Source organism: Musca vetustissima, unplaced genomic scaffold, assembly GCF_032173495.1.
Source record: "Musca vetustissima isolate MV318-11 ecotype Yass unplaced genomic scaffold, APGP_CSIRO_Mvet_v1 utg26045, whole genome shotgun sequence".
Lineage (NCBI taxonomy): Eukaryota > Metazoa > Arthropoda > Insecta > Diptera > Muscidae > Musca > Musca vetustissima.
The window spans coordinates 5,539-28,815 of NW_026889319.1; the positions used below are offsets into that span (position 1 = coordinate 5,539).

Consider the following 23,277-nt stretch of genomic DNA (forward strand, 5'->3'; position numbering starts at 1 on the left):
ATTAAGTTTTCGGTCCACTTCATTCCAAAATTATTATCTGATCATCACCGAAAATTATAGGCGTTGTCCTTGACCATAACTTGAACCTCATGAAACATTTCAAAGCCATCAGCGCTATGTTCGGCTCTCTAGAGTGATAATGGGTTACTAAATAACATACAAATACGGAGATACCTGTAAATATCAAAATTTCACGATGTTCGGGCCATAATTGCGGCCTGTGGAGCGACCAGAAAAACCGACAAAAATAAAGTTTTTGGTCCATTTCATCCCCTAAATATTGACCGAACTTTTCCAAAAACAATAGGGGTCTTCATTGGCCAGAACCCATCCTACATGCAAAATTTCGTGAAGATTGGTCCATAACTGTGGTCTGTATCGTGTTTACAAATTATAATGGACAGACGGACGGACGGACGGACACACATGTCTAGATCGACTCAGCTAGTCGAGATATGACGATCGGTATACTTAAAGGTGGGTCTAGGACCAATATTTCGCGGCGTTAGAAACATTTGGGGCTGCACAAAGCTATAATACCCTGACAACATAGTTGCGTAGGGTATAAAAATATTTATAATAAAAACATGTTTCAAAAAAAAAAAAAAAAAATAGATGACAATATTTGGAACAAACGTAATTTTGACATTAATACTAGAATATTCCAAAAAAGAAAAACAAAAACAAAATTTAAATATAAAATCCATAAAATCTCCTGACAAACTTTTTAAATTTATTGCAGAAATATATTGACTACAACAATATTTTTAATAAAAATTTTTAGAAAATCACACATTAATATTTTGGAAATAAAACTATTTGTTAAAAATACACACTTGAAAAACAAATATATACATCAACGACCTGATATTTCTTGAAGAAATATTTGTTGTCAATCCATATTTTAATATTTGGTCTGTTCCCGTATGCAAGAATCTACTAGATTTTACTATTTTCTTCGATATCATAAAGGAAAATTTGTTATCGTAGTAAAAAGTAGTAGATTCTTGCAGTACGGGAACAGACCAATTATTTGAAAAATGTTGACACATGATTTTTTTAATTGTTAAAGATATTTTTATATAACGCTTTGGTATGTCATAAATAAATATTTGTAGAAATCTACTCTTTAATATTTCCTGAAAAATATTTAAGATCTAAATCCACGCTTCAAAAAGTACGTTTTGATATTTATTAAAAAAAATCCATTCTTTAATATTAAAAGGGAGCTCTTTGATTATTCTTGGAAATAACGTTTTTTTAATCCACGCATTGCCGTTTTAAAAGGTATTACATAAATAATTCGTAAAGAATGTGTTGTTAATAAAATTAATTAATTAAATATAAATTTTGAGTTGTTATGAAAAAAAAAGATTTTCTAATGAAATATATTAAATGAAGTCAATACTTTGATATTTTATAAACATAACTTTTTAAAAGCTTTGACATTTTATAAGACATATGAAAAAATCCACACTTTAATATTTCTTACAACTACCATTTACTTCCAACAGTCCCACGCTAACTCTAAAAATATTGAAAATATATATATTTTTTTTAAATATCAATAATTTAAAATAAATTATATTATGTTGGCAACGACAGTCATAAATTTCGATAAATCGATTATCTGTTATTTAAAATCGATTAGTCAAATATCGACCTAGATACCCCTAAGGTCGAAACAAAAAGCATTTTCGTTCGTGTTGGGAAAAAGAATTAGCTTTCAAGCGTTTAATACAGTCCAGTTCCAGATATAAAAATAATTGAAGATTTCAGGAATTTACAGGATCTTCAAAGCAACAGGAAGGAATTAACATGAATCGCAGACGGCATCATGATGGAGACGAAGATGGATATGGTAAGTTAGAAGTTCAAATATGAGAGTGGTGGCATCACACCACACAGCAAGTGTGCCACCCGGCAGACTATTTGAAGAAACATGCAAATTTCCAAAACGTTGATTTTTATTAAATTCTTCCAATTCTAGAGCATCGCAATCGTAAACGTCGTCGTGTTTCCGAGAATCAAGAAATCGAAGATCGTTTGGAATCGCTGATTTTACGTGTTGGCGAACGTAGCACCTCCTCGGTTGAATCAAATTTGGAGGGTCTTGTATCGGTGTTGGAAGCGGATTTGGGCACCTTTCGTTTGAAAATCTTACGGATTCTCTCCGATTGTGCCGTAAAAATGCCTGAGAAGTGTACCATCTACACGACCCTGGTGGGTCTATTGAATGCCAAAAATTACAAGTTTGGCGGTGAATTTGTCGATCACATGGTCAAGATATTCAAGGAGTCACTGAAACAGTGCAAATGGAATAGTGCACGTTACTCGCTGCGCTTTTTGGCCGATTTGGTGAATTGTCATGTCATTTCGGCTTCGTCGCTTTTGCAATTGTTGGATACCATGATTGATGTATCCAATGAGGATACAGTACCACAAGTACGACGTGATTGGTATGTGTTTGCTGTCCTCTCCACACTGCCATGGGTTGGTCGTGATTTATACGAAAAGAAGGAGTCTTCATTGGAGTCGTTGTTGCTACGTATTGAAGTGTATCTGAACAAACGGTCGAAGAAACATCATAACGCCTTGCGTGTTTGGTCTGTGGATGCACCACATCCCCAGGAAGAATATTTGGATTGTTTGTGGGCCCAAATTCGCAAATTACGTCAAGACAATTGGGCCGAGAAACACATTCAACGTCCCTACTTGTCATTCGATTCCATATTGTGTGAAGCTCTGCAACACAACTTGCCGCAGATTGTACCACCACCACATCACGAATCATATGAATATCCCATGCCATGGGTTGTCTATCGTATGTTCGATTACACAGATTGTCCCGATGGTCCCAATTTACCCGGTGCCCATTCGATTGAACGTTTCCTAATCGAAGAACATTTGCATCACATCATTGAAATGCATCATAAGGAGCGAAAAGATTGTGCTGCCCAGCTATTGGCATTCCCCTATAAAAATAAAGTACCCCTCGAATATTGTATTGTAGAAGTTATATTCGCTGAATTATTCCATATGCCGACACCACGTTATTTGGATATTGTCTACGGTTCAATTCTCATTGAATTGTGTAAATTACACCCGGCCACCTTGCCCCAGGTGTTGGCTCAAGCTACGGAAATTCTGTTTATGCGTATCGATTCGATGAACACATCATGTTTTGATCGTTTCGTTAATTGGTTCTCATATCATTTGAGTAATTTCAAATTTACATGGTCATGGGAAGAATGGGATAGTTGTTTGTTATTGGATATGGAACATCCACGTCCCAAATTTATACAAGAGGTTTTGCAGAAGTGTTTGAGGTAAATATAAATTTACAGTTTTAATTATTATTTTGAGAAAGTATGTATGTACATTTATTTTTTGTGTGTGTTTTATATAGATTGTCGTATCATCAACGTATTGTCGAAATGATGCCTGAAACATATGGTAAATTATTACCCGTTCAACCAGCACCAAATTACAAATATGCGTCTGAAGAAGCTGGTAAGTCAAAGCGAATTATTATTATTATTGAGTTTTAATGTCCAAACAGGCAAACAAATTGCCTGAGAGTAAGTGCAAGAACGTAAAATATACGTAATAAAAAATAAGGGAACATTTTCTATTGGATGGAAAACTTCACCGTATACTAATATAAATAATATAGAGACAGACCTGAACGCAAAGTATATAGTTATGTAGAAAATCTTTAAGAATTCAGCCAAACTCGTATGAAATGGTGAAATTAAAAAGAAAAAATATTTAATTAACAAATTTTCAAAATATTGACACATTGTGGTGCAAGTACTAGAAGGAGTGGACAGATGGGTCTCATCTTCGGACTTGATGTGGGATTGGTAAAAATATTACGATGTGAAAAGTTTATGTAAAATTGGACATTCCATTCGTGTTCCTGCAAAGAGGTTAAACTAACACAAGAGGCCGATCATGAAAAACGTCGTGTCTATGATGTATGGGTTCTTGAAATGCATGAAAATTATCCACACATTGGCAAGTCGACAAACAAAATTGTGGCATTTGAAAGGACCTTTCCGCTTTAATTTGGAATTTTAGGTAATTTTTTTACAGGTCCATGCGTCTATTATTGTTATTCGCATTTTTCAGATTACATACAAATTACATAAAGACTCGGTGCTTGGAAAACCCAAGAGTTATTGTAAAGAAGCGTTTTGGGGAACAGGGACATGATTAATTTGTATTATTGTCGAAGAATGTTGGTTGGTACCATTGCTATTTTACGTTAAAAGTTCCCTAACAGTGTAATCTCTTGAATCTCGGACTAAAAGATTTAACATTCTGCGATTGTTTCTTTGGGGCCACGTAAACGAAAATACTATCAGTGATATTGTCTGCTACTTTGCGATTTAGCTATGTAAAATTTCAGGAAAAGGATATGATCATGTAAGCGTGCTCGTGGTATCGTATTGTTTATTAGATTCTGGCTGGGGAGTTACCGCTTGAACATTTGACTTATAAACATCACCTACATAGGTATCCTCCCCATCAACACTACTGCCAGACATATTATGTACTGTCTATCTTTTCCATGAAGATATTTCCTACAGTATGCACCCACATTATTTAGGATGTAGTAGTTTGCTATTCGGAACTGTCTCCTCATGTCTGCTACAATAGCAAACTATGTATTTTCAGTTTGATTTTCAAGGTAATTTCGACTAAATTCACATTTGAATGGATATTGTATAGACTTAGGAAGTGGAAAATATATTTATTGTTCCACAATACCACAATAATGATGTAGGGTTCGAAAGTTGATTGATATTTCGGATAAAGATGAGGATTGTCCAACATCATTGTCAGTAAATTGGGAATATTGGATGAAGCATTCGCCGAATAACTCCCCTATGGTAATGGTGGTCCTGCTTAACGCAAATGTCCAGCCGGAGGTGCTTCCTAAAAATACACCATAAAAATGTTGATTTGCGAATGATGCTGCTAATGGTGTTGACATGGATTAAATTGTCTCATATTTCTCAAACCATCATAACGACGTTCCACATCCAGTGATTTCAATTTATTAAAACTATGCGGATAATTATTTTATTTTTGTATGCTTGTTGTCTACTATTATCGATAGATGCCCTCTTATTTGGTTCACACCTTACCCCAGTTTCACTTGGTGTTGTCGCCGTCATTGGACCAACACTATATTTAATTTCACAATGAAATTTACGATCTATATCACGATGTTGAGTCGTATAATATACACCGTATCGTTCTGACGTGAATTCTCCGCATAATAGAAAAGACAAACGCAAAAGAAAAATAAAAATAAAAAAAAAAAAAAAAAAAGCAGTACTGTTATTCAAAACAACAAATAAATTTAACAAAATAAAGAGACCGTGCGACGAAGATGTTGTTGCCTCTTCAAGGCATCTAACTATGAATAAAAAACCAAAAACAATTGGCTCTCAGGGAGCTGGAAATCAAAATTATTTTCTCCCTCTTCAAGTTGTGGATCCTGATGATGTAGAAGAAGACATCGAAGATACTGTTATCGATAATCAGAGCAGTGATAAAATACCACCGATAACTATTCTGAAATGCAAAACTGAACAAGTGCATGAAATGTGCAGAATATTAAACATATCTTCGTATTCTATTCGAAAAATATCTATAGGAATTAAATTATTTCTAAATAGGAAAGAAGATATGAATTCGATGTGTCATGCACTCGATAATAATTTTAATTTGGAATATTTTTCGTATGTTCCTAAAAATGAAAAACCTTATAAGGTGATTTTATTAAACTATGATAAAATGGATCCAAACATAGTTAAAAAATATTTAATTGAAATGGGTTTAAAATGTACCGATGTTAAACTGGTGGTTAGAAAGGCGAAGGAGGGACCCCTAGAACACATAATTTATGTTGTTTACTTCCAACGGAAAACAATAACACTTAAGGAACTTCGTCAAAACCATGATTCAATAAATCGTATTAAAATCCGATGGGAATACCAGAAACCTAATAAAGGAAGACTTACCCAATGCTATAATTGTCAAATGCTAGGACACGGATCAAATCGTTGTAAAGTTAAAACGTTTTGCAGTAACTGTGCTGGAAATCATAGTAGTAGTGAATGCAAATCAACAATTTTAAAATGTGCAAATTGCAATGGAAATCATAAATCGACATCACCGGATTGCCCAAGTCGTTCTAAATATATTGAAATTAGAAAACGTTATGAAACTCGAAGTAGCAAAAGACCTATGCCACAATTTAATAACAATTCAAATTTCAACAAAGAATTCCCAAATGCTCTCAACCTTCCTGAAATTCCGTCTGTTTCTAGGTGGACTATTCCCCAAAATAATAATTGTCCTAATAAAGATTTATTTTCAATAGATGAAATGAAGAACCTCACTATAGAACTAATTTCAAGATTATCAAATTGCAAATCCAAAGCTGACCAATTTGAAGTCATCACAACATTAGCAATTAAATTCTTATATTGAACAGTACAAATCTGAAAATAATGACTTGGAACGCCAGAGGTATCCGAAATAAAAAAGAAGAATTATTAATTTTTATGCATAAACATAATATTGATGTCTGTCTCTTAAATGAGACATGGTTAAATATTAATTATTCATTAAAAAATACAAGATATTACGTCTACAGAAAAGATCGAGAAGGTAGCAGAGGAGGCGGAGTAGCTATTCTCATCAAAAAAAATATCCAACATCAACAAATACCTCAATTAAATACACTCAGTATTGAAAATGTTGGAATAAAAATATTTACAGGGAATGAGTATTTGTACATTTACTCCTGTTATTTCCCTGGAGGAAGTTCAAATGCAGAATTGAGGAAACATTTTTCGTCAGACTTACGTAAGTTAGCTGACCCCTCCTGTAAATTTATCTTAGGAGGAGATTTTAATTGCAGACACTCATATTGGGGTTGTGCAAGAAACAATTCATGGGGGAATTTATTATACGATAAACTACAGCATCGCAACTTACAAGTACTTTTTTCGCGAAGTAATTCACATATTCCAGCTGATGCAAGACGGCGTCCATCTAACCTAGATATTTTTCTATCCAATGTATCTCAAAATGTTTGTTCCATTAAAACCATAAATGATTTATGCTCTGATCATTTACCAGTCATCTGTGAAGTCAATACAAATACAGTAAAGGCAGAAACGTTATACTTTGACTACAATAAAGCAAATTGGTGTAGATATAAAAGGTTTATAAATAAAAACATTCCTTATACAGATGAAGCCACATTATGCACTGACTCAAACCAAATCGATTTTATGATTCAAGAGTTAACGAGAGTCATTAAAGGTGGTATAGACTTTAGCGTTCCTAAACGCGTACAATCTTATCCGAATAAGTCCATTCCACATCATATAATTATCCTAATACAGCACAGAAATGTGTACAAACGGAATTTTAAAAGATTCAGAGAAGACTCTGACCGTTATCAAATGAATCGTTTGAATAAAATCATTAACAAAGAATTATTGTCTTTTAGAAGCAAATCTTGGAATCAAATGCTATCTGAACTAGATTACGCCTCTAAGCCACTGTGGAAAGTATCAAAAGTTTTACGTCGGAAAACTAAAAACATTCCAACATTATACCACAACAACTCATCTTACTACACTCAAAAGGATAAATGTGACTTAATAGCAAATCATTTTAAAACAAATCACGGCTTAACAAACAATCTTAGCGACCCAACCACTATTTGTGAAGTTAATTCATCGTCGACCCAAATACAACACACAAACTCGGATACTGATGAACATTGTCTGATTAATGTTGCCAAAACCGACGGATTATTAAAAAAACTAAAGATCAGAAAAGCACCAGGAATGGATGGAATAAACAACACATGTTTAAAAAATTTAAGTAAAAAAGGGAAACAATTCCTAACTACTATTTTAAACTCATGCCTAAAATTGTCATACTTTCCAACTGCATGGAAATGTTCTAAAACAATTCCTTTACTTAAACCAAATAAGTCTCCCGATAGCCCTGCATCATACAGACCTATCAGTTTGTTGTCATCGTTAAGCAAATTATTGGAATCAGTCATCAAAGAAAAAGTTATTGATTTTACCAACCAAAAGAAAATTCTTCCACCCCAACAGTTTGGATTCCGAACGCAACATAATACCGCTCACCCTCTTTTTAAAATTAAAAACATGGTCCTCGAAAACTTTAACTTAGGTAAATCTACCGGAATGGTTCTATTGGATATAAAAGCAGCTTTTGATTCTGTCTGGCATGACGGATTAATTTTCAAACTTAAGAAATTGAACTTTCCTTTATATCTTATCAAAATTATACAAAGTTTCCTAAAGGATAGATCATTTAAAGTTTACATCGGCGCCTCAGCTTCATCAAAAATCAATATTAATGCTGGATGTCCCCAAGGATCGTGTCTTTCGCCAATATTATACAACATTTTTACATACGACATACCTATAGGATGCACAACATCAATTTTTGCTGACGACACATCAATTATGTGCTCTGATATATATGCAATTAATATTATTAACACATTGGAATCGGCATTAAATAAGCTGCACTCTTATTTTCATAAATGGAAGATTTTACTAAATCCTGAAAAAACTGAAGCCATTTTCTTTACTAGGAAGCGTAAAAATTGTTTCTTACCTCACAGACCAATTATCTTAAATAACAACAACATCGAATGGAGTAATAATGTAAAATATTTAGGAATCATACTCGATAAAAGATTAACATTCAAAGCACACATTTCATACATAATGGACAAACTAAACAAGATCACCAGAATTATGTACCCGTTGATAAATAGGAACTCCGAACTTAATGTTGAAAATAAGATGATTATCTACAAATCAATTTTTCAACCAGTAATGTTTTACTGTGCTCCAGTATGGTCTTCGTCTGCAAAATGTCATATCAAAAAACTTCAAGTTACACAAAACAAGCTACTAAAAATGATTTATAACCTTCCTTGGTTATATTCCACTAGCAGATTACACACTCTCACGGGATTCCAATCTGTTCTGGAAAGAATCAATATCTTGACGGATTTATTTAAAGACAGATGTCAAATATCTCAGTACTCACATATTAATGATCTAGTGTCATAGAAATTTTAACTCTTAACTCTTAATTCTTAAAAAAAAAAAAAAAAAAAAATATTCAATGGGTTTTTATTTTGCTTTTTCCCCTACCTTCATCGAATGATGTATTATCAAGTATATTATTTAATCAACATAATGATATAGTAGAACAGGAATTGTATATCCCTAAGCTCTTGTCTTATAAATACTAAATTGTAAATGAATTTTATATATTACAAGCAATAAACAGAAATTGAAATTGAAATATCACGATGTCGTATATTTTGAACATGCCATGTTGCCACCATTTTATTTTATCGAGCACACACATAATCGCAATTGCCCTGAACTTATCTATAAGGCACCATTTGTCAGCGATTCAAACTGGCCCTGTGACAATGTAACAATATCACCAAAACGTGAATCAATAGGTTTGCGGTTCGCAGATAGGGGATTTTAAAAATGCATTGCGTATTGATATAATATCCTCCTCGCAAGACATACTATTTTCATAGCGATTTCTACGCTCATTAATCTGACATCAACACTACTGCCAGATATATTATGTACTGTCTATATTTTCCATTTATTTAGGATGTAGTAGTTTGCTATTCGGAACTGTCTCCTCATTGGCCCTCTTTCGGGGGCCTATCTATATTCATTATATGGTCAAGGATACACCGTTCCACGTTTTGGAATAACACTCCCCTAATGTTATTGTCTCATTTTATGTATTTTGAATATCTTAGTTGTTTTTGGAAAGTAAATTCTTCTCTACAGTTTTTTTATAAATATTTGTTCAAATATTGACAGACCCGCTTGAATAAAGCTCTCGCTCAATTTAAGGCATTTGAAAGGAGCTTTCCGCTTTAATTTGGAATTTAACTAATTTTTTTACAGGTCCATGCTTCTATTATTGTTCTTCGTATTTTTCAGATTATATAAAAAACAAAAAAAAAAATAAATAAATAAATAAAAAAATATTTAGTTCATAAATTTCATAAAACATTTATTTAATAAATAATTAACAATATATGTATATCAAAGTTCGTTGTTCTTAAAATTCACAAGCCGATTTTGAGAACTTTCGATGTCTATAAAAACTTAATATTTACACAATACTTCTTTTATTTTCCAAAAAGCTAACCATTTCGGATTTTAATTCTTTTCTATTTTCCTTCTTACAAAGATTTTACTTCATTATCAGCATCGTTAATATCCAATGGTATTTCTTCACCGTTTTCACCAACTTTATAGCTAATCGATTTCTGAGTCAATACCTCATAGGTTTCGGAGACACTTGTTGTGGCCGGCGGCATTGTGGCATCTACCAACAATGAAGACATTGTAGTGCTACTAGTGCTGGACTCCTCTAACATTGCGACATTATCCAAGGTGTTGTCTGGTTGTTTTTCCGTTGTGGTGGTGGACACAAATTGTGGATTGTTGTTGTTGTCCACCTTGGTAATTTCACGTATGGTGGCCTGTTGTTGGGCAAACGATGAGGTGGGGTTATGTCTTCCAATATTTTTTAGACTCAATGCCTTGCCGGTGGCTTCTTTACGTCTTGGCTTCCATTTTAATACTGGTTTCTCAGTTGTGGTGGTACTGAAAGTTAAACGTTTATTGGTATTACGATAACGACTGAGGGATTTCAAAGGAGTTTCTGTGGTGGAGGTGGAAACAAATTGTTTTTGTTCCTTCAATACGTTTGTTGTGCTGCTGCTGCTGCTGCTCATTGTTGTTGTTGTTGAGGCCGAAGTAGTGGTTTGTAATTCCTTTTCCGTGGTCACTCGTGTGGAAAATAGTTTCGGTTTGGCAGTTGTACTGGATGTAAGTTTGGTTACTTTTACCCTTACCCTTTTGCCCCGCACCGATATGGGTTTGGATTTTTGTGTTGCTGCCAAAGTTGCTTTATTGGTTTCAGATTCACTTTCGATGTGATTATCGGTTGTGGAAATTTTAACGGTTGTTGTTGTTGTTGTCGGGTGACTGGTACTTTGTTCCAAACGTTTTTGGACCTCAGCAGCTGTAGTAGTTTCCGGTTCTTCGTTAATGTCAGCATCGAAGTTGCCCTGCTCATCATGCCGACTGGTCTCATATGAGTTTTGCAAATTATAATTTTGTTGTGGTGCCGGAACTTGAGCTTCTATCGATTCTGAATGTTGTTTGGAGGTATCATCTGGTCTTTCCGCATTTTGGAAAGAATGTTGAGAAGGTACTTCATACTGGAATAAGAATTTTTATTTGAATTTAAATAGAAATATTAATTTAAATTCTCTTTCAGACTTACATGTTGCGGTTCTTCCAATTGTGGTTCTTGAGATTCTTCTTCCGGCACCGGTACATAAGTTACCTGGTCTTCTTGATTGTCATCTACATTGGCGTATAAGGGATCGGGTTCGGAATAACGTATGGGCTCCTCCTCCATAGGTTGACTTTGTATAAAAGGTTTACTGTGGGGTGTGGGAATATCGATTTTATCTTCTTCCACGGCAGCCGGATAAATTGCTATGGGGGCATGAACGGTTGTATATTGCTGTTGCTGGACATATGGTTGATGCTGCTGCTGCGGCTGCTGGTGGTAGTAATGTTGTTGTTGTCGTTGTTGATATTGTGGTTTACGCAGAGGCGGAACGGGAGTTACATGAACCACACGATGTTGTTCTATTTCGCCAATCGGAAATACAAATTTTTGTGGTGCAGGTGGGGTATTTGTAAAGTGTTGTTGATGTTGTTGCAACTGTTGCTCCTGATGGTTTTGTTGTTGTTGATGTTGTTGCTGTTGTACTTGATATTGTTGCTGCAAAATTTGTTGCGCCAAAACAATATGAGGCTTGTGTTCTTCATATGCTGGGGTCACCTCAACTTGCGGTTGCGGCTCAGGTGTTACCACTTGAACATTTGACTTGTACACATCGGCTGAATGGATATTCTGTTCCACATCTCTTCCACTACCGCCCCCACCAACACGATTACCCGCCGCATTATGTTCCCCACTATCACTTGAATTTGTCATAAAGAAATGATGATGATAATGATGGGTTATTACCGGACTCAATACTTCCTTAGATGAAGTGACATGTTCATGGGATTGATAATATTCGGGGATCTTGGTATATTCCTGGCCGTGGATGAAGTGGTGACCACCTGCTGGTATAAATTCCTGAGGATGATGATGTTGTTGGGGTATATTTTGTGGTGCCGCTATAACACCGGGAGCTGTATAGACTTCCGGACGTGGAAAATGTATTTGTTGTTCCACAATACCATTTATGTGGGGTCGGAATGTTGTTGGATATTTGGGATAGAGATTAGGCTTGCCAAACATCATTGTCAGTAAATTGGGAAATAACTCAATTTTGGGTGAAGCCTTGGGCCCATAACTTCCCTTGTAATATTCACCAATATTCAATTGATCTGGCAATGGTGGCCCTACATTACTCAAATGAGGATGGACCTGTTGCTGATGATGTCCAGTCGGAGGTGGTGGCCTATAAATACCCCTTAGAAATGTTGATTGGGGCATGGGAGTAATTTGCGAATGTTGCTGCTGATGTTGATGGTGTTGACTTGGACCAGGATTAAATTGTCGTATATTTCTCGAACCATCATAACGACGTTCCACAAAATCCTCATCATCTACATTCGCCTGACCCAGTGATTTCAATTTATTAAAACTATGCGGATAATCATCTTCTTTTTGTATAAATGTTTGTATATTATTCGACGTTTTCTGTCCCTGCTGTCCACCATTATCGATAGCTGTCCTCTTATTCGGTCCACCACGCACCACTGTTTCACTTGGTGTTGTCGCCGTCATTGGACTAACACTATATTTAATTTCATAATGAAATTTACGATCTACGTCACGATGTCGTATCTTTTGAACATGCCATGTTGCCACCATTTTATTTTCTCGAGCACACACATAATCACAGTTGCCCTCAACAAATCGATAGGTACCATTCGCCAACGATTCTAGGCGTCCCTGTGCCAGTGTAACAATATCACCAAAACGTGAGTCAATAGGTTTAGCGGTGCGCAGATAGGGGGATTTTAAAAATTCATTATATTCACGAACTTTGCTGAAATGAAAGTGATTGGATTTTAAGGTGTGATTAGAGATTCAGAATTATCTATAAGTTAGGATTTAAAGTTAATGAATTAAAAAAAAGAAAAAAAAAATCTGAAATAGTAGGATTGCTACATAAATATAAGCCAATGCAATTTGAAGAACTAAATAAACGGGATTTCAAAAAAGATGTGTTATTAAAGAAAAAGGTTTTGAATCGATGCGGTTTTGTTGCATACGTGGCCAAATATACCAGTGTTGCGCTCACCTCTTTGCTCTCGTTAAAAATTAAGGATAACGGTACACTCCTGGGACCCATTGGTCCATTCCTTCTGGTACCTCCCCCACAAATGATCGACAATCGAATGTCGGATTTGATCCAAACTGTCCACATCGTAACATTTCTTTAAAATTCAAATTAAGTTCGAAGATAGGGATGAAAATGACTTGGGAGAAGTATTCCATGAATGCAACTATTCGATTTTATGCAACTATAATAGTAGTGACCGTTCCGCACGAAGGAAGGCTGCAAAGCACATCAGTTCAAGTTGTCATAGAGGTAAAAAATACCCATTTAAGAGTTCAACGAAATTTGTGAGACGGTTATCGTTCGATATAACCTCAAGAACAGAGCGTGGACGAGCTATGATAGAAGGTCTACATTCTTGGAAAACATCTGAAAAGAATGGCAAGTGCAGATTAGCTTTGTCAAAAGCTGATATTAATTGGAATCCGATACAGAGGAGGCATAGTATGTTCTCGGATGAATTAAAATTTAATATTAAAGACTCAGACATGAACAAATTACCAGAGAAAGTACTGGTAAGCATGGAGGTGGGTCAATAATGGTATTGGGCTGTTTTTCTTTTTATAGAGTTCGATATATTTACGAGATTTATGAAGTAATGGTTCGGATTGTTTATACAAATGTGTTTGAAAACGCAATGGTTCCCTACGCTGAAGAAAATATACCGCTTGTTTGGGTATTTCAGCTTGACAATTAACTCCAAACATATACCAAAACATTTAAAAGATTGGTTGCGGGAGTCAAAATTCAGGTTTTTATCATGGCCAATACGATCATCAGATTTTTACCCTATAGAAAAATCTTTGGAGTATCATAGATAGCAAAATCAAAAGAGTTCCAGAAACAAACAGACGTAACGTCTTCCAAAAGGTTTAGGATGCATGGAATAGATCAAATTGAGCATTTTATTAATTCAATGCCTCGTAGGTGTGCTGCCGTAATGAAAAATTATGCTGTCGATTACTAGCAAAACTAGCTTATTTATAAGAAAAAATCAAAAAGTTGCATTAGTTTTGACAAGCAAAAAATAGGTAAATTTAGTTTTCCATCGATTATTTTTTATTTCAAAATATATTTTTCGTTTTTAATAATGATTAAATTACCTATTTATTTCAGAAAAAAAAAACAATCACTATAACTCTATTTTCAAAAAAGTTTCAAGCCTATTTGTTAAGTCCCTTTGTATGTCTTGAAAGCTAAGTTGTCCTCCTCTACCCTACCGACGTATCACACGAAGGCGTATATGCTTACTAGCATATGCCCGCAACTTCGTTAGCGAGTGTGGGAATTATTTAAAAACCAATACCGACCAATACCGTATTTCCAAAAGTACCTATATATCTCAACTCCAGACACCAATATTGACCGCAATAGAAATCTAGCTCTATACTAATTTTGGCATCATTTATTGCCCCTGTAATACATATTTCGAATAAATCCACATTTCAAACATTAGTTTAGCCAAATCCAAATTTGTTATCCAATGTCAGCATTCCAGCTATATCGGTTCACTCTAAATCCGAATTGTACCATATTTAGTGCCATTTAGTAGACATTTCCAAAACTTCCTACCTACCCAAATCCAACACCCCTACAGTAATCCAAACTCCAAATGTCTATATTCCAGCTCTATCGGTTCACCTAACTCGAAATTTGGTACCATTTAGTACATATTTCCAGATTTTGTACCCGATGATACACTCCTACTGTAACCATATTTCGAAATTTCAGCATTCCAGCTCTACCAAATCCATGTGTGGTACTATTTTGTACACATTAGTACTCATTTTCAAAACTTTATATATATCCCAATTCTACACCCCAAATTTCACAATTCTAGCTCTATTGGTTCACCCAAAATTTACATTGTACCAAATTTAGTACACGTTAGTACGAATTTCCAAAACTTTCTACAAAGCCTAACCCTACACCCCAACAGTAATCCTATCGTCAAATTTTAAGATTCCAGCTCAATCGGTTTACCCACATTCGCATTTCGTACTTCCTACATCGGTTCACTCAAAATTTAAATTGTACCAAATTTAGTTCACATTAGTAGGAATATCCAAAACTTCCTAAATAGCTAATTTCAACCCCCCAACAATGATCCTAACTCCAAATGTCAAGATAACAGCTCTATTGGTTCACCCAAATCCAAATTTTGTACCATTTTTGTACACATTAGTACGAATTTCCAAAATGTCGAACATACACCAATCCTACACCCCAACAATGATCTTAAATCTAAATTTCATTGTTCCAGCTCTATCGGTTCACCCAAATCCAAATTGTACCAATTATAGTACGATTTCGTACTTTTCGTACACATAAGTAAAAAATTCCCAAAACTACGTGCATATCCCAATTTTACACTCCAACGGTAATGTTAATTTAAATTTTCAGGATTCCAGCTCGATTTGTACCTCCAAATCAAATTTGTACGAAATATAGTACCATACACATGAGTACACGCTTTCAAAATCATCTCCTTATATCGGCCCAACTTCTCAAGCCTAATTCGCATTCGCTCTTTCCATTCACATGCTTTTCGCTCTTTCCATTCACATGCTACGAAATTATACCAAATTTAGTACATTTTAGTATTTTTCGGATACATATAGTTCGAATTTCCAAAAAAATCAGACACCCGATCGTGGGTGTCTAGTTATCACATTGAAACCTAAGGCCAATTATCCCAATGGAAATGTACAGAAGAACCAAGACCGAAAAAGCACGTCACGTTCGGTGCAGCTCACACATCAATGCTTGTGTATGAGATTTTGGCAAAAAGAAGGTTAACATGCCTCAACCACTGTATTCATCGGAATTGGCAACCCGGTAGGACAAAATAGTTAGTTGTGAATAAATAAAAAAATCGACTTTTATCGGAAAGAGCAAAAGGGCTAACGACTACTATTAGTCCGTGCAAATTCAAAAATCACGAAAACGTAGTAAAACAGCACTAAAAATATATTGTAGCTAATATGATAAATCACTTGATTAATTAATTTTATAAACTATATTATGAAATTATATCATTTCATTCGAAATAGTCTAAATTTCCTAATTATAATTATGAGAAAAATAATTATATCATTTCTCTATTGTGTTAGTATTAATCAGCGTTTTGTTTATGCCATTGCGTGTATGTAGAAAATTTAAAATTACAAAAACAAAAAAAATAGAAATGGCAAAATATATGTCATGTTTGAAAACAAAAGACTTAAGACACAAACTTGTTGGGGCTTGTGGGAACATTTGTACACTCCTCAAAAGGAAACATTCGTTGGTTGTTTCTCTCAAAGTTTTTCATTTCTATCAAATATAGGCTCAAACTAAAGTACAAAACCAACAAAGAAAAATATTGGTCAGCAGGATGTTACATTTTCATCTTTCCTCCACATCTTTCTTCTACAACTTATTATTACACATTCAACACCGTTCAAATGTGCATGTATGCAAATTTATTACGACGTCGTATTTTGCTGCCGTCTCATTTCTTGGCTTTCATAACACGTGTAGATTTTAAACAGCCAGTCAGTCAGTCACTCACCCAAGTACCAGCATACAATCTTTCTCCTTTCTAACAAACACAAATTCAATCTAAATCACAAACCACAGAAAAAAACATCATCATACGTAGATCTTACCTGAAATTACCGGTAATAATGCCATTTGGTGCATTTGTAAAAAGTGTTAAATACGTAACATGTTTCAATGTACGTTCCCATGGCCGTGTAGCAGCTGCCACATCACTGCTACTGTTACTCTTGCCACTGTTGCCGATGGGCGATGCTGTTGCATCAGCGTTGTTAGCATTTTCGTCATCGTAGTAAATACGCTTGCCACTTAATTGTAGGCCTTGTTTGGGTGTCAGCACTAAATCACGATTGACTATACTCAGCACACAATTGACCTGAAAAAAATAACGAATTACTTTACTTTATTGTCAATTTAGGAAATATATAATAAAGTTATAATTGGATATTGAACATTTATGGAAATCAATTAATATATTGGGTTAAAGTGCAACTTTGCCAAATTTGTTCAAAAGGTATTGCGAATTTACTATTTCTTAAACAAGTAAAAACATCGTTAACCCATTTATAATATAGATTCAACAAAGAACTTCATGGTGATATTCAAACTTATTTAAAAATTGACTTCAAAATAACAGGACGGTTGTTTTATATTTCCATCATCCTTTTGTCACAATTTCTACTAAAAAGGACAACTGCGGACTTTAACCTCGATTTTTTTTTTTTGCATCTAGGTATATTTTATGCCATGTACATTAGAAGACTTGTCAAAGTTAACATACTTTTTAAATATTTTGTGGGACATTCATTGGTATGAAGGAAGTTTCCAACACTATGGAAGTTCGGGCTGCACAAACATGAGGTAGACATTAATAGGCCTAAATTCGATCGGAACATTTGTATGGACCTTTGAAATACTAAGCTGCTGCAGTGGAAAACAAAATACCAAACTACCAAAGGATGGAAAATAGGGCTGGCATCTTTAACATACCGAAAAATAATAAATGACGATTAAAAAATGTCTGAAATCCTCAAAATACGTTATCATATTTCAAACCGTGATTTGACACCCAATGAGAACCTGGTAAACCTCATATCTATGCATACTAATAAATTCAGTATAGACTGCAGTTTACAATAAATAGATCTCATAATGTATTCGCGGGGAACACATCCGAACCTCTAAATTTTTGTCAACAAATTAAACTTTAATTTATGAAAACTCAAAACATTGCATTGCGCCAACTGGATCCGGTGTTAGAACCGTTTATCGTTTGAAATCGTAAAAATGGTTAAACAATACCACCACCAAAGATCGGATAATAGTGGAAAAGTCACGTATTTGAAAATCATATATAAATATGATTACCGAATATTAATTGATATTTTAAAATGCAACCATGTTACGATGTAAGAAAAGAACAGAGAAAATGTGGTGAAATAAAAGAGCTTACAGTAGCGAAATTTTTGTAGAATATTTAAATGTTTACAAATATCTTGGCCTGTAATATTTAGTTTACGTCTCAAAAAAGAAAATAACTAAAAAGATGCACAAGGATTCGAGATAGAAGGATGAGGCAAGGTCGCTCTATTCTATTCATAGTAACAGCGGCTAAAAATAGGAGTTATCGTAGGTGGATGAAATTTAGTACAAGTGCTTATTATTGGGCTAAAGAGCAACATACAAAACATTGGATAGATCGGACCAAGATTTGGTATACCTCCCATATTGTGAGTCTTGAGAATTTACACTTTTTGGCCTATAAAATCTTTAATTTTCAACGAAATTCAATTAAAATTGGCAATTTTTATCTACTTATGTCTGGAAAGCAACTGACAAAAAACTAGATAGATCGGACCAAGATTTGGTATTCCTCCCATATAGAGGGCCTTGAGAATTCTGCCAGATTCGATGAAAATTGATAGTTTACCTAAAATTGGTAAACCATTTTGTTAATTAAAATGGAGGAGGGGGGTCCCTTAAATTAGTATAATGTTCAAGCTGACCAAATCTAATTCAAAAGCAACCACGAAAAAGCAAAATTTTAATACTAATTCGACTATGTCTCCGCTTCTTATAACATTACTTTCCAATTCATTGCAATTTTATGTAAAATATTCTCCTTCCCATTTGACCCTCAATAATTTTTTAATGCTATGCTCAACATATTCGATCCTTAACTTCTAACTATTTCTTGAATATGTCATATTTTTTAATAAGGTGGTCACTTAAAAACGTAAATAACCTTTAGGTCTGCAAGTCTCAGCAGCTAATTTTTTTGCACGTTGAAGAACACCCTTTTCACAACTCAAATAAAAAAGAATTAGAACGAAACCTTTTTAAACTTTGTGTTCTACTCCACTAATTTAAAAATTTGCTTTACAAATTATATGAACTAAGTACTAAAGGCGTGGATAGCTGTAAACTCCATATTGTCTCTATTTACACAAAAACACAAGTGAATGCTAATTTTTAACATCCCAAGCAACAAAAATAAATACTTTTATAATAACCGTTAATTTAAATATTCAAAGATTTTAGCATCAGAAAAATTTACCCATTTTACGAAAAAATGTGAAAAAAGTACTTTGCCAACAATAATCAGATTTGAACCCTTGTATAGACGAAACTAATTGGCATATCAATACCAAATTTCATATTTATTCTACTTGGAGTGCTTTCTATCAATTCTCATCAATAAATGTGTGTTCTTCGAGGAAGTTGCTTTTGACCATTTTTGGCTGCGGTCGCGACACTGTGGGTCGTGATGGTAGGTAGCTTCAGTCAGTTATGCTTCCTGAATGAGAATAGCCACCCTCATGCACATTCCAGCACTATAATGAACCCAAGCAAATGGCTAGGAGCATTAAAACATATGCACATCGCAATCCAGGATTTCAATTCTTTTGAAAACTTGTAGTTGATTGTATAATGCAAAATCGGAAACATTTACGAAATGGAGAAGCATTTGTCATTCAGTGGGAAAAGCAGATAAATGCATACAAAACGTATATGTGTCATTCCTAAACTATATTAATATATCGGTGATTCCAACGGAACGGGTATGACATTGTTACTGACTAGCTTCTTTTTATTTTGGTATATTTAATTTATAACATCAATACACAAATAGTGATTTAATTAGATATATTTAATTGTAACAAACTGACATAAAAGAAAATTTAATAATATTTTAAGTAAAAAAATATGGCCCTCGAACATCACCGCAACGGGTGAGACCTTAAGTGTTCCTTAAATCTTGAACATCATCTTTGTGTATTCCATACTGTATACTTTTTGCAGGGTCCATTAACAAAATATTTTCTTCATGGATTATTATAAACTTTGTTTCATATCATTTCCATTATCATTTAGTTTGATATAAATATATTTATTAGTAACGGGTGTGTCACAGTCTCAATCTAGATACATCCCAAAATTTCTTTTGATATTGAATGTAGCCTTCCAACACGTCCCAGTTTGGTTTGCAATTATTTAAAGCTTGGTCTTTCTTTGTATGACATTTGTGTACTTCTTGTCTGCTATAAGACGATAAAAAATACTTAAAGAAACCAGACTTCCTCTTCAAAAAGTCCAACGATTTTTTATTAATTTTTATATTAGATCATTTCACTAATATGTAGTGTTCTGATTTTTACTGGCCGTGGCTCAAATATGTGTATTCTTCTTCATGACACTGTAGAGCAATTTGAAATCAGCGAAGTTGAAATCGAGATTAATATAAAGAGATTTTTTTAATTTGCAAGTGGTTAATAAATCGAAATCCCCAAAAAAAAAAAAACAGTTTTTAAACGAAAACGACTATAACACCTTAAATGCGTTTTTAGTTGAAAAGGTTTTAACCTCTACTGTAAAAAGGATTTGTCATTGACACATTTGTTTCATTTCAATGTCATGTAATAATACTAAAAACATGCCGCCCGATATGCATTAATCAATTCCGATATTTGAAAAACAAAAGACTTAAGACACAAGCGTGTACATTTAATAAACAATTTGGATTTAGTTATTGACAAATATCGAAAAGTCTGGAAACTTCAATCTACTAAAAACTCAGACTTCAGAACTGGCGGATTTTCAAGAACTATTTGTAAATTAATTAAAGCCACATAATGTGTATACATTGGTGGTATATCCTTCAGAAACGTAAAATTGTGTTATGTTATGTCCGATGTAATATTTTTTTCTTCATATCCTTGAAAACGATCAATTTACAAATAATACTATTTATGTATTCTCGAAAAATTTATTTTTCTTATTTATTTCACATATGTTAAATTAATTATATTCTTTTAAAAGAAAATGACCACTTACAATTGAAAATATTAACAAAACTGTAATTAGTGTTGAAGATTTTTTAAACACAATTTGGTAATCCATTGTCCAAAATTGTGCATTGATTATGTTTGTAACAAATTTTATTTTAATTAGTTAATTATAGGATCAAATTTATTTATTTATTAATAAAACATTTATTTAAACACACAATATTTCTAATTAAATTTCATAATTCCTTGTCATAAAATAATCGCACACACACGCAATTAATAAAACGATTGCTTATTTTTGTTTTTTTTTTTTATTAAAACGCACTTAAAATTTTTCGTTTCGGGGTTTCAGTTTTGAAAACGACCTGTCGCAACGCGCATATAACAACAACTGAAATATTAAGCCACTCAACAGGCCATAATAAAATGTTCCGTTGCGTTTGGTTGGTTGGGTTTTGGATTTTCTCGAAGACGAGGAACAAAAACAAAACACACGCCAAAAACTATTGCGCTGCTGCAAATAAAATTTGCGGGGGTTCACTTGGTGTTCACTTCTTTTGGAAAATCTAATGTTATTTTGGGAGAGTAGAGTACAACTGCGTATAACTGCAACACCGCAGCAACTTTTTTGATGAGTAGCTACTCATCTATGGTTAATGTAACCCAGACAAAAGGGACACAATAACAACAACGATTGTATTTTATAGTTCGAAAACCAATCAGAGTTTTCTGCCAAAAATGAAATGCCCCTTTAACTTAGTAATGGATCGCTTTAATCATTTGGCAAAGAAACTGTTTACAATATACAAAATAAAAAATTGTGTTGGACAATTTATTGTTTAGTATTTATATTGTTAATTTAATTTTCGGGTCAGCAGTGGAAAACCTCAATGGAGATCTCCTTACAGAGGACTCAACACAGGTAAATAGAAGACATCAACGAATGTCTTCATTTATAAAAATCCGAAAATGAGATACAGTGCTGCTCAAAACATATACAACGGAAATTGAATATGTGGAAATATGAAGTAATTTTATTATTTGATGTAAAAAAGAGGTCAACTTGATACATTCAAAGCTTTAGGTTCAATTGAAACTGCAAATGTAATTTTTCCCAGAAATGTTTGGTATTTTCCTGTAAAATTTATTGATAAAATTAATAACTCAATTTTAGCTGAGCCAAAACATATACAACTCTGACGTATTTAAAAAATAAAAAATAATGAAATCATCATAGGAAGTTTGCTTATTTATAGTATACTAAAAAATAGTCTTTAAGATATATCCTCTGATATAGATAAGATAAACCTACTGATATACAGAAAACATATATGGAAGGTCTCCTGGTAAATTCTCTTATATTTTGATGAAGAAAGTGGCGGCCAAAACTAAAGCAACTGAAATTGCAAACCGAATAAAGGACCTGTAATATTTTTAAAAATCATGTTATAGTGAAAGTTTTTTGTTATAGTGAAAGTTATATAGGTAATTTAATCACTTAAAAAAACAACAATATAAAGGCAAACTTCAGTAGTGTTTGGCGGGTTATTTGGGATACCATTTGTATTTTGTTTTTGTAAAATAGTCAGGCTTAATCCCAGTTTGTTGTTTTTATAAAAAACAACTATTTAGCAGTGGGAAATGTATTGTAGTTGTCTGTAAATGCCTTGTTGACCACGAAGTCAGGCGCCAACGAAACGAACTTCTCATTGGGGTCGTATCGCTGGTAACGTAAGAACTTCGAATTGTCACAAGAGACATTTGGGTTTGAAAGGTTTTTTGTAAAGAAGCTATTAATAGCTTCTGGGGAGAATATCCCAACAAAATACTAAGGGAACTGATGAGGATCAGTGGCGAGATCCCAAACTATAGTCTTTCCTGTCTTACCCCTCGGCGGACAATGCCATACATTCCCCACTAATAAATAGTTGTTTT

The 23,277-nt window shown here is 33.9% G+C and overlaps 1 protein-coding gene across 1 annotated transcript in view; it reads left to right on the top strand.

Moving 5' to 3' along the window:
• The first annotated feature begins 1,817 nt into the window (after positions 1 to 1,817).
• The window catches only part of LOC133337064 (nuclear cap-binding protein subunit 1), a 41,978-nt gene continuing 20,518 nt past the window's right edge, over positions 1,818 to 23,277 (top strand). The window contains exons 1-3 of the mRNA XM_061545329.1: positions 1,818 to 1,861; positions 1,991 to 3,329; positions 3,410 to 3,513. Coding sequence (XP_061401313.1) covers positions 1,819 to 1,861; positions 1,991 to 3,329; positions 3,410 to 3,513 — 1,486 coding nt within the window. The 5' untranslated portion in view covers position 1,818. The remainder of the gene's footprint in view (positions 1,862 to 1,990; positions 3,330 to 3,409; positions 3,514 to 23,277) is intronic.